The sequence below is a fragment of the Scardinius erythrophthalmus genome, assembly GCF_964197995.2.
Source record: "Scardinius erythrophthalmus genome assembly, chromosome: 15".
Classification (NCBI taxonomy): domain Eukaryota; kingdom Metazoa; phylum Chordata; class Actinopteri; order Cypriniformes; family Leuciscidae; genus Scardinius; species Scardinius erythrophthalmus.
This window is the reverse complement of record NC_138235.1, coordinates 33,568,648-33,581,405: the sequence shown is the minus strand read 5'-3', so window position 1 is coordinate 33,581,405 and position 12,758 is coordinate 33,568,648. Positions and strand designations below refer to the sequence as shown.

General features: G+C 36.9%; 1 protein-coding gene across 1 annotated transcript in view; it reads right to left on the bottom strand.

The window, feature by feature from the left end:
• Nucleotides 1-7,911: 7,911 nt before the first annotated feature.
• Nucleotides 7,912-12,758, bottom strand: part of LOC308703057 (uncharacterized protein) — a 40,813-nt gene continuing 35,966 nt past the window's right edge. Inside the window, exons 15-16 of the mRNA XM_081386325.1 lie at nt 12,166-12,249; nt 7,912-9,073 (exon numbers count right to left, since the gene is read on the bottom strand). Coding sequence (XP_081242451.1) covers nt 8,969-9,073; nt 12,166-12,249 — 189 coding nt within the window. The 3' untranslated portion in view covers nt 7,912-8,968. The remainder of the gene's footprint in view (nt 9,074-12,165; nt 12,250-12,758) is intronic.

The window sequence follows — 12,758 nt, the reverse complement described above, 5'->3', positions numbered from 1 at the left end:
ATATATTACTATATATATATATATATATATATATATATATATATATTCCAATTTGTATTAAATTAATATTTATATACAGTCTCAAAAGTTAGCATACCCCTTGAATCTGCAAAATGTTTATTATTTTAACAAAATAAGAGGGATTATACAAAATGCATTTTATGTTTTATTTAGTACTGTTCTGAATAAGATATTTTACATAAAAGATCTAAAAGATGACAAAAAATAGCTGAATTTATAAAATGCCCCCGTTCAAAAGTTGACTTACCCTTGAATCTTAATACTGTGTGTCCTTACCTGGATGATCCACAACTGTTTTTTTTTTTTTTGGTTTTTTTTTTATGGTTGTTCTTGAGTCCTGTGTTTGTCCTGAGCAGTTAAACTGCCCAGTGTTCTTCAGAAAAATCCTCCAGGTCCTGCAAATTCTTCAGTTTTCCAGCATCTTTTGCACATTTGAACCCTTTCCAGCAGCGACTGTAGGAATTTGAGATCCTTCTTTTCACACGGAGGACAATTGAGGGACTCAAACACAGCTAGTAAATAAAAGGTTAAAACATTCACTGATGCTCCAGAAGGAAGCACGATGCATGCACATGGATCCAGGTAATGACACACAGTAAGAATATATGTTAACTTTTTTGTAAATGTAGCTATTGTTTTTTGTTTTTTTTTCTTAAAAGCAGCTTGGCATGTCTGTTGTAATATCTATAAACAAAAAATATACAGCCACTGCATTGGACAAATGGGTCTCAGGAGAATACTGCATTTCATATACATGTCTCAAAAATAAAGAAAATACTGAGTGAAGTATAAGAAGGACAAGCAATTCATGTGCAATCTATAATGGAGCAGAGAAGCGTTTCAATATTTGGCTTTATGCGTTTGGCGCTACTTTATGCATCTCAAGTTGGAGCCGTGAATGTTATTTGCTCTAATGTTGGACTATTAAGCAATGTAATTCTGTAGTTATTTGTTTGTGTGTGTGTGTGTGTGTGTGTGTGTGTGTGTGTGTGTGTGTGTGTGTGTGTGTGTGTGTGTGTGTGTATAGTGATTATATAAGATTATAAATGAATTGCTTTCATCAGGACTCAACACTTAAATAAAGTCATTGCAGACTGCAAAAAAAAAAACCTTTTTCCATAAGATCTATAATGAAGTTCAAATTCAGAAGTCAATGGAAAATGAATAATACACTTTGTACTCGGCTCAACTCACTGATTTCAATCTCTCTGGAGGATGCAGAGAGTGAACTTGAGAAATGCAAGGCTTTTCATTTATGGAACAAATTAAGGATGGAATATTTGCAAACACAAATTAACAGTTAACTCACCTGGGGACCTATTGAGATGCTTGGGAATTTATTGAATAAATGAGAGCTGTTATGGCTGTTTATCTTCACGATGTTCTTCATTTTCCTCTCAGCGCCTCTCACCACTTTCCCAGTGTTAGTCTTCTATAAGATAAAGGAATACTGTAAACTCTTGATTACATTGTGTGAACAATAGGACAGCATTGGTGTGATGCACATTTAGTATACAGTGCCCAAGTGTGAATGGAGCTTCTCTTGCTTAGAAAAACAGCATCCGATGTGGTCATGCATATTTCAAAATGCATAAATGTTTCACATGTTTAAACCTCACAGTTCTGGATCAAAGTCATTCACCAAAAAAAAAAAAAATGCTTGGGCATTTGGTAATATTCATCTCTTATGTAAAATCTTAATGAGATTGTAGCCTACATCTTGCTGGTAATTTCACTAATGATGAGGACGTCGTCTGACTGTTTTCAAAAATAGGGCACAAATATAAATATCATTAGATGGTAAGCAAACATTCAGTTCTCGTAATCAACGTGTTGGATGTTATGGCATGGCGACTGGGTCAGAGTATCTCTGAAACGACAAGGCTCGTGGGTTCAAAGAGGGACAAACCAGAAACCGGCAATAGGGTGTAAGAACATTTTGGTGGGAAATGTGCACAAAAGTAGTGAATGCAAAATAAAAAATGAAAATCATAATGCTTTTAATACTGCCAGCGAAAAGAAAAAAAGAAAGGCGCTGTTTGGATGCAAATAGGCAATGCTTAAAGTCCCCCTTTAGACAATAATTTTATCCCTTAAAACTCATCTTTGATGACCGAAATGACATATTCAAAGGTTTTTTTCCTTGGAAAAAAACATTCTTCATGCCTTAAAATAGCTTGAATGTAAATCTACACCCTTGCCTCATTTAGTATACACGGTTCTCTATGTTCTATGAATATGAGCCCCGCCTCCACTCACTCACACCAGCTCAGAGATCCACTCGTTGACGATCACACGTTGACCTGATTGGTTACAAGGTAGTTTGTGATGTCAGAAACACCAGCGATTTCAAACCGCGTTTTTGAGACTGTCTTTGGTTCACTGCAGTTTTAAGGAGAAAATACTCAACAATGGTGTTGACTTAAAGCATATTAAAAACACATCATAGACATATAAACAACATTAAACGCTTGCTTTTCACCAGGGGGACTTTAAGAGTCTATGATTGGATCATTATTGCAGTGATTATTATGTTTCTAGCATGTTATATGTTTGGCAACAGTTCTTCTAACCCTAATTGATGTACAGTAGTGTGTAACTTTTCAATAAATGTTGTGATGTTATTTCCATCAAGAGGTGCATGCATTTTTGGTAAAGTTCTTGTATTGCCAAATGCAAGAGTCCAGCACTCTGTAAAGTCTCCTCCAGCACATCCCAAAGACTTTCAATGAATTTAAGATCTGGACTCAAAGGTGATAATTCATGTGTGAAAATGATTCTTCATGCTCCCTCCAAACCATTCTCTCACAGTTTGAGCCTGATGAATCTTGACATTGTCATCCTGGAATATGGCCATAATGTGTCTTCCTATATGGTTGTTGAAGAAATGAAAAGCTACACACTCCATCAATTAGAGTTAGAAGAACTGCTGCCAAACATTTAACATGCTAACATAACAATCACTGCAATAATGATCCAATTATACTGTAGTAGATCGCGTCCAACAACACCCCCAAAGCTTCACAGTCCTATATTACATCCTGGGTCGACATTTCATTGGATAACATTAGGCAGTTTTGTTTTATTTGCTGTTTAATGTTGGTCTTGGTCGCTTGGTCTTCTTTTTAATGTCCAGGAGACTCTTAATCAGGAGATTCAGTACTCTTTCAGGAGATGTGTAATAGCAACGCAATCTCATGACCAATTCGTATGAATTGAGTGAGTAAAAGGTCACTAAATATGATGGGTAGGTTTAGGGGCGGGGTCAGTAAATTTGTATGAATTCACACGAATTGGGCAACTCGTAAAATATGTACGATTTAGCAAAAATCTTTTGAGTGAGGTCGTATGATTTCGTATGAATTAGCCACCTCGTAAAATTCATATGAATTGCCATGAGGTCGGGTTGGTAATAGCGCCCCCTACCGTATAACAGTGAAAAGCTGGACATTTCGGGGAAGCATCGTCTCAGAAAAGACAGAAATTTCCGTCAATGGCGGGGAAAAAAAGTCAAAACTCTTAAAGTTTCCTGAATTATTACTTTTATACCAGCCTGTAAGACTCTTAACACAAATGATGACATAAGGAGTTAATTTTTGATTAAGAGTATTGGATTTTTGCTGGACCAGTCACCTGGACAGCAGCTGGGGAGAGAAAGCCGTGAATCTATTCCTGGATGAGAGTAAGATAAATGAGCTGGACTTGAAGCACTGCAAACGAATCAAACCCCTGTGACCTACAGGCTAGCAGTCTTCTCAGCCAGGTAAGCACTGCTGGGAGCGAGAAGAAAAGGCTAGTTCACACGACCCCATTGACACTGTGGAGAGAGAGAGACGGACTGCCTCATTGGACCATTTCAGAACAACGTTATGATTCACTGGGTTGTGGAGCGAGCGGAGGACTTTGAGGTGCTGTGGAGTTGTCTGTGTTTATGTGTGAGTGTAACTCTATGTGAGTCCTTGCACAAAGCACAAAGTAATTCTGGGCCTGCAGCGTTTGGGTGTAAAGGCCTCTGGGTGAACACCTCCCCAAAGCTGACATTGACTTAAAGCAAATGACATTAAAAATCCATCAAACAAAGCCCTGCACTTTTCCTGGAGTTCAAACAAACCGGCTTCTCTAGGGGTATCCAAACAAATCTGCCAGTCTAGAGAGAAGGTTAAAAAACCCACAGAATTAAAATGAGGGGGGAGGGGGGTGGGGTGACGACGACTCTCCCTTGCTCCCCAGACTTGAGTTTAACAGGTATAACACTTTTTTTTTTGTTATTATTAATTATTCTTTATTTATAACCAACATAATCAATTCTAGAATGCATGTCTTAAAGGGTTAGTTCACCCAAAAATGAAAATTCTGTCAGTAATTACTCACCCTCATGTTGTTCCAACCCCGTAAGACCTTCGTTCATCTTCGGAACACAAGTTAAGATATTTTTGATGTAATCTGAGAGCTGGATCACTTCTCCATAGGCTGCTAGGTGACCGAAACTTGCTGGCCCAGAAAAGTTATTTAAGAGATCGTTAATATAGTCCAAGTGACTACAGTGGCTCAATCTTAAGTTTATCAAGCGACGAGAATACTTTTTGTGCGCAAAAACAAACAAAAATAACGACTTTATTCCACTATTCATTTCCTGCTCTCTGGGCCTCTAGTTGGTTCACGTAGTGTTTTTGCGCTGCGCGTCTGTGTTGCACGTCATCACGCATCACACACATGACCAGTTGTGAGCCTACGTGGTGACGTGTAACACAGACGCGCTACGCAAAAACACTACGTGAACCAACTAGAGGCCCAGAGAGCAGGAAATGAATAGTGGAATAAAGTCGTTATTTTTGTTTGTTTTTGCGCACAAAAAGTATTCTCGTCGCTTGATATACTTAAGATTAAGCCACTGTAGTCACTTGGACTATATTAACGATCTCTTTAATGACTTTTCTGGGCCAGCAAGTTTCGGTCCCTTAGAAGCCTATGGAGGAGTGAGACAATTCTCAGATTTCATCAAAAATATCTTAATTTGTGTTCCGAAGATGAACGAAGGTCTTACGCGGTTGGAACAACATGAGGGTGAGTAATTACTGACAGAATTTTCATTTTTGGGTGAACTATCCCTTTAAAGAAACAGATCATCAAAAAAAAAAAATTACATTCTGGAATTTACTCACCTTTATGTTGTTCCAAACTCAAACACTGTTTTCTGTGAGACAAAATGACGAATACTGAGGAAACTTCATGCAGCTCTTTCCAGAAATGAACACATCTGTCAAGCTTTAAAATGAACATTATGAAAATTAATGAAATCCAGAAAAATTCAGAAATTAAATTATTTAAAGGAACCATAAAATAGTCCTTATTTTACATCCTATTCAAACTACCTTAATTTCAGTCAGTTCAGAATATTCATTCATAGAAAACAGAATCCATTCTAGAATGTATTTTTTTTTAAGGAATAGATCACCAAAAAATACAGAACTTAAAATTATTTTTAAAATGACCATAAAAATAGTACATATATTGGTAACACTTTATTTTAAGATGACGTAGTTACGCATTATTACATGTACTTACTAGAGTAATAACATTAAATTATGCATAATACAAGTAACTAACTCAGGTCCCACTTTATATTAAGTGGCGTTAAGTACTATGTACTTGCATAAAAAAATAAGTATAATGTACTTATTGTGTTCATGTTGTATTGTAAAACACTTTTGCTGCTACTGAGGTGTGATACGGGTAAGGTTAGGGACAGGTGTGGTGGATTGGGTAGGTTTAAGGTGTAAGGGAAGGGTCAACTGTGTAATTATAAATGTAATTACATAAATTAATTACAGCTGTAATTACATGCAGGAATTTTTAAAGTGTAAGTACAATGTAAAAATATGTAGTTACACAATAAGTACATAGTATCAAATTATTAATTTCAATGTAAGTACATAGTACTTAAAGCCACTTAATATAAAGTGGGACCCTAAACGATAACCCTAGTCGTAACTTTATAGCAAGTAAATGTAGTAAATTAATATTACTCAGTACTTATTTGAGTAAATGTAACTACGTCACCTTAAAATAATGAGTTACACTTAATATTGAGTAATATTAATTAACTACATTTACTTGCTATAAAGTTACGACTAGGATTAGGGTTTGGTTTAAGGTTAGTTACTTGTAATTATGCATAATTTACTGTTATTACTATGGTAAGTACATGTAACATAACAAGGACACTGTAAAATAAAGAGTTACCAAATAAAGTGTAACCCATATTTTAAACAACCTAAAATTCAGTTTTTGAGTGAACTCTTCCTTTAAGACCACCATTAGTAGGCTGAAAATTTTAAACACAAAGGCCTACCTGTAGTTCCCTAAAAATGTCCGTGAAGGGGAGGCTGGGAGATTTACGCTATAGGTTTGAGGTAGCGTGAGCTCTTTGACAGCTGCTAATAATCATCATTTTCACACTGTTGTCCAGCACACTGTGAAGCACCTGCTAACCCACCTCTGATGGGGTGACTGAAAAGCATCTGATGGCAAAAGCGACTTTTTGGTCCCAATCTTGCCTGACTGTGCAGGCTGACAAAAGATTGGCAGCTTGCTGCTTTCACCCCTGGCAGGCGCTCCGCAAGGCAGGCCAAGAGAAATTGTTTAATCTGTGGTCTATACAATGGGGTCACGGCCGAGCACTTTGGCTGCAGTGATTTTCTTCAACAGCATAAATGCTTTTGTGTAGCGCTGGTCAAGAGGGCAGCCCATGCATTTTCAGTTTTTATGTTCCATGAAGCTCAGACCAATCGAAAAAAAAAAACTCTAAAGTTTAGTTGTGCCATAGACGTTTTGAAATTAGAACAAACAAATTCATTCTAAAATATTATGAAGGAGGAATTATAAGTATTAAAATAATAACTAATATTTCACATATAAGTACTTTAATTAATGCATGCAACTTGAACTAGATTAATATTAATTAAATTATATACCGTTCAAACGGTTGGGGTCTTTAAGATTTTGTCTATGCTCACCAAGCCTGTAAAATCAGTATTATTGTGAAATATTATTACAATTAAAAACAACACTTTTCTGTGAATATATTTTTTTTAAAGTAATTTATTCCTGTGTTGGTAAAGCTGAATTTTCAGCATCATTACTCCAGTCTTCAGTGTCACATGATCCTTCAGAAATCATTATAATATGCTGATTTGATGATAAAGAAACATTTCTGATTAATATCAATGTTGAAAACAGTTGTGATTCATATTTATGTTGAAATCATGAAACATTTTTGTCAGGATTCTTTGCTGAATTGAAAGTAGTGCTATCAAATCGCATCTAACATATAAGTTAGTAAATGTGTGTGTGTTGTATGGCCATTCACCCCTGAACATAAGGTCAAATATAAGGTAACAAAGCAACAGCTGGGTACCTAAGAAGATGAACAGATGTAAGATGTAGCGATTTAAACTAATGTCATCGTAAAAGCCCTGTGTGTGCTTCAGGTGGAGATGTAATCCCCACTTTTATTCTAAACCAAACATAATCACAGAGTATGAGTACAAAAAAAAGCACACTAAGGGAATGACAGCATGCAGGACATGATTTTAGTGATACCAGAAAAGTCGTTTTAATTATTTATTTTCGAAAAGTGTAAATTAAGATGACAATTAACGCAAATCAGTGTTTCAGAAGACAAATTAAGCTTGTTTGGTTTAAATCTTTCAGTGTTCTAATAGATTTCTTTAATGAATAAAATACTCATTCCCTGTGCAGTCAAGTTCATTTTAGTGGAAAAAAAAACTCAATTTTTGCCTCATGGTAGAAGGAAAGCATTTTATGTCTGACTAAGCAGAGAATTTGAGCTGACAAACTCCTGCAGGTCATGATATGCCACACAGAATACTTTATGTACCCTTCTGCAGGGCGCAATACTCACTTTATTTGCTTGTTATACTGTACAATGAATCTGTTTCCGTAGCCCACAACAAATTAGTCACAAGGTCATGTTTACACAGTTATGTTGCTACTCTGCTATGTGGTTTAAAACAATAGGTCACATATTAACTGAAATAAGGCCTTAAAAATAGTGCTATAGAATAGAAGCATTTTATTACAGTGCACAAATGCTATAGACTACTTTTAAAAATGCTTTGTTTAGCATCATTCGTCATTAAACGGAAAAGAGCGGCTTAAACATTCTGCCAAGCATCTTCTTTTGTGCTCCAAAGAAGAAAGAAAGTCATATGGGTTTGGAACGGCGTGAAGATGTGTAAATGATGACAGGCTTTACATTTCTGGCTGAACTATTCCAGCAAAGGCAGAAAAACTGCAGTGGATGTTCATTACAAAAGGATTACAAGACACGAGCATGTAAATCCTAGTGTTATGCGCAGGAAATCAGACTTCAAAAAGATTAGTTTCTTCTATAATTCAGAAAAGAAAAATGAAGAGGGGTCTGTTCTGAATAGTGTGAAATGCAGATGTCATGTGCTGAACCGCCACAGAGGACTCGATTCTGTATCTTCGAGAAAATACACACACGCTCAAGGCCACAGAGAGTCTGAGATTCAGGAGAGACACGTGGAAACCATTCAACTGGCTGTCTGAAACAGAATGCCTCTTTCACACCAGCCATCTGTGAATGTATCACTAACATTCATTATACATCCATTCTAAAAGAACCAAAATGATATGTGGCTCTAGTAAACATTTGCTCCTGCTTGGAAAATCAATCCAAGCTGTTTGCTGTAGCACTGTGTCAAAGAATCCTTTTAATCAAATCAAACCAAACACCAGCACTGGGAAAGATCCAGAAAACATTGGTCGTAGTCTGTAGGTAAGTCTCTTTCTACAGACATTCGTATCGCCTTTGAAATGTTTGAGAAAGCAGGTGTCAATTCACACAGACTGTACAAACACCTACTGCATTAGATGTGACTATCTGCCTGGAAAGTCAGGATCATTGAGCGTATTCAGAGTATACTTTCTTGAAGTCATTCATAAATTGGCAAATCCATCCGAAAAGTTCTTGGGAGTCTTGGTCCAAAGGCTCTCCAAATTTTACCTGTGGATGAAAAAGAAAACAAATGAACAGTGATATTGTCAAGTCAAGTTTATTTATATAACACTTGATACGATCAAAATTGCTTCATATTGTGACTGTTACCGTCTATTTCAAAGTCAAAATACAAAATGTAAAAGTTCTAATATAGTTCCTCTGATCAAATCAAACCATCCAAATACCACCTTGGCCCTGTTTACTCCTGGTATTAAGATGTGTTTTGGTCGATCGAATCACAAGTAGACAAGGGATTCCCGTTTACACCCGTGTTTTAATCCGTCTCTTTTGTTCACTATCAACCACTTCTGTCGATTTCTTCGAGGGAAGGGTGTTTTTTCAGATCTTTCGATCTAATGGACAAAATAAGCTCACACAATTTACATATGAACGCGCCCGGAGACGACGGAAAAACACGGAGACCATCAGCTTTCATTTCTGCTCTGACAGCCACAAGATTACGCTGAACGCCGTGAGTGTGTGTTAGAAATCAGGAATGGTGAGAGAACATTGTGCTTGGTATGTTTTTCATCTTCAAACCAAACTTTGGTCTTCAGCCGACAAAGTCTAAATCCCGTCTGGCTAGCGCGCTTCACATAATGTATACGCATTAGGTGGAGAGAAGGCGGTCTTTTGTGGCTGTTTGAATGCATTCGAACACATGAGCCTTTACACTAAGAAAGAAAGCTGGTCAAATGAGTTTTCAGCTTCCTCTGGAAGTGATTGAAAGTGGACAAGCTCAAAACGGTTTGGACCCTGTTTACACCTGTATTTAGCATCATCCACTTGTGATCCGATCGAACAAAACGCATCTTAATACCAGATATAAACAGGGCCCAAGTCAATGTTCCCTTGACATTTTTCACTAATATCCATAAGTCATACTAGTTAAAGGGGTCCTTTTTTCTTTTCTTTTTTTACATTTTCAGATTTCTTTAGTGTGTAATGTTGCTGTTTGAGCATGAAAAAGGTCTGCAAAGTTACAAAGCACAAAATCCCTCCAAAGGGAGTTATTCTGTATATCAGCAACTGTTTCTGAACTCCCTGAAACACCTTCATTGTAATCTTGAGTTTAGTCTTTGTAATCCTGACACGTCACAATATCCCTAATTTAAATAATTGCTGCCCAAGGCATACGCAAAATAAAGGGACGAGGCCTGGTTGATTAGTTAGTAGTGTGTACAGTACTGGCGGTTGTGGTAAGGGGCGGGACATTTCCCAAACACGCTTGAAGCGGTTGACCAATCATAACACACTGATCCAGCTGACCAATCAGAGCACAGCGCTTTTCAGAAGGAGGGGCTTCAAAGAGACTAAACAGAGCATTACTGACTTACTGGGAAGAGAGGAGCTGCCACAATGTCAAATATGGGGGAAATAAGGTGTTTTTTGAACATTCAGGCATGAAAACCTATTCTAGTAGAGCACAAATACAAAATCAAGACTTTGAAAAAGGGCATATTAAGTCCCCTTTATAATTTCTTCATCCACCTAAGAAACAACATAATCTTAGTTTAAAACGGCATGAGGGTGAGTAAATGATGACAGAATTTAAACTTTTAGACCAACTACTACTGTGAACCATTGTCCAATCACCTTCATACCTGGAGAGACAAACCTTAATGCTGATAAACTAAGAGATATAAACTATTTAATAGTCAACAAAATAAATTGATCCCATCCCTCTCAGTTTCTCTCTTCATCCTGGCACTATACTTTCTATTATTCCTGGCGCCACAGCCCCAAGTTGCTGTTTGCTGTATTTTTGCCCAAGGCTAAAAGTTTGGGCTGTAATTGTAAAACTAAACCAATTCTCAATGCTGGCAGGAGCCTCCACCTCATCCTGTCAAACACACAATGGGCTGAACGTTCACAATGAAATGCTCACAGTCTTGAAGAAAATTGGAACAGTTGGGAAATACAATACAAGTTACAAACAGAGGAAAAGGACTCTGCTGAAGAATTTGTTACTTTCCTTTATTATTAAGAAAGCTGTGTATTTCTTGGCCCCTGATGTGGCCCAACTGGGCTTTACTCAGATATGAGGTGGACAGTAACAAAGTACATGTACTTGAGTATCTGTACTTTACTTGAGTATTATTTTTTCTGGAAACTTTTTACTTTAACTTCACTACATTTGAAGGACAAATATCGTACCTTTTACTCCGCTACATTTCTGTCAAGGTCCTTGAGTAGAAAGTAGTAACGTCATGATTTTGGTTGGAAATGAAAGTCGGGTTGACGTCAGAACCCGACTGATGTTGGTTTCTGACATCAACCCGATTTTAATTTTCAACCACAATACAACGTCTGTCCAACGTTGGATATTAATGTCAATCTGATGTTGGATTCTGACATCAACCTGATTTTCATATTCAAAGTTGGGTTTGGTCTTCTAAATGCGAGTTTTGTCATTGTTGTGGAGCACACTACCTTATAGATATCAGTAAGGTTAACATATTCATACTAAAAGCCAAAAAACTTTAAATGGGGCACTATTTGAGGGAACAGCCATTTGGGTGTCCGAATAGGTATTTACAACTTTTACTTGTAACGGAGTATCTGTACTTTCACTCAAGTAAGGAAATTGTGTACTTTTTCCAGCAATTTTTTTTTTTTAAATTAAGCAAAATTTCTTCATATAGAGTATATTTTATATTTAAAGTTTTTTTATATTACTTTTTATACATTTATTTCATTTAAGTATTAATTATTTTCTTTTTTCTTTTTTAATCATATTTGTTGAAATTCTGCAGTTGCTTTGCAAATATTTGTAGCAAATACCCCTCTGGTATACCCAAGACAATCTTCTGTGCTCATAACATATTTAGTGCTATAAACAACCCATGAACATCATAGAGAACCGTCATCATAAGTCATTCTCAATCCAGCATCATGTCCCTCACAGTGAGTGAAAAAAAAAAAAAAAAACACTGTAACCTTGGTGAATGGGTGGGCTGAAATATATTCCCCTTTCCCAAAGTCCACCTGGCACAGATAAGCAGAAAAAGCCAATCTCCAGATAGCCGGTGACTCTGGCCCATCCATCTCTCAAGCCAACACAACAGAAGATATTGAAATAATAACTCAGGGATTACCAATATGTCAGTGTAGAGCTTCCTCATCTCCTCACACCTCTTCATCAGCTGTCTGAAATCGGCCTCTTGCTTCTCTATGGCCATCTAGAGCCGGAGATAAAGGAACAGCAGGTGTTTCGGGTGTGCATTTTCCTTCTTTCCGTTTCTTGGAGAGGTAGCGCTGGCATTCTTAGCGCTCTCATCCTCAGAGGCTTTTCATCACTGATATTTCTCTCCAAACAGACCACATCAGAAAAAGCTTTTATACAGTCAAAAGGTGTAACAAACCACAAGCTCACAAAGGTCTGTGCTTCATACGATCTACATTAACTTCCTTTCTCTGTGGAGTTGTGCTAGAATGATACAGTACATTGGATTTTTTTAATTTGTTTAAAGAATATCCTGGCCAGTCAGGACAGGGGCTGTCAAGCTCCAAACGGACTAATAATGAGCATAAAAGCATTATAATGTATTATATATTCTTTTGAAGTAATTTGATAGCTTTGTGTGAGGAAGAGATTGAAATTTGAGTCATTATTCAGTGAGTAAAGTAGCTTTGTCCAATTTGAGTCATTCTTTTGAATCAGATCTTTTGATCCAGTTCACTGAATTTA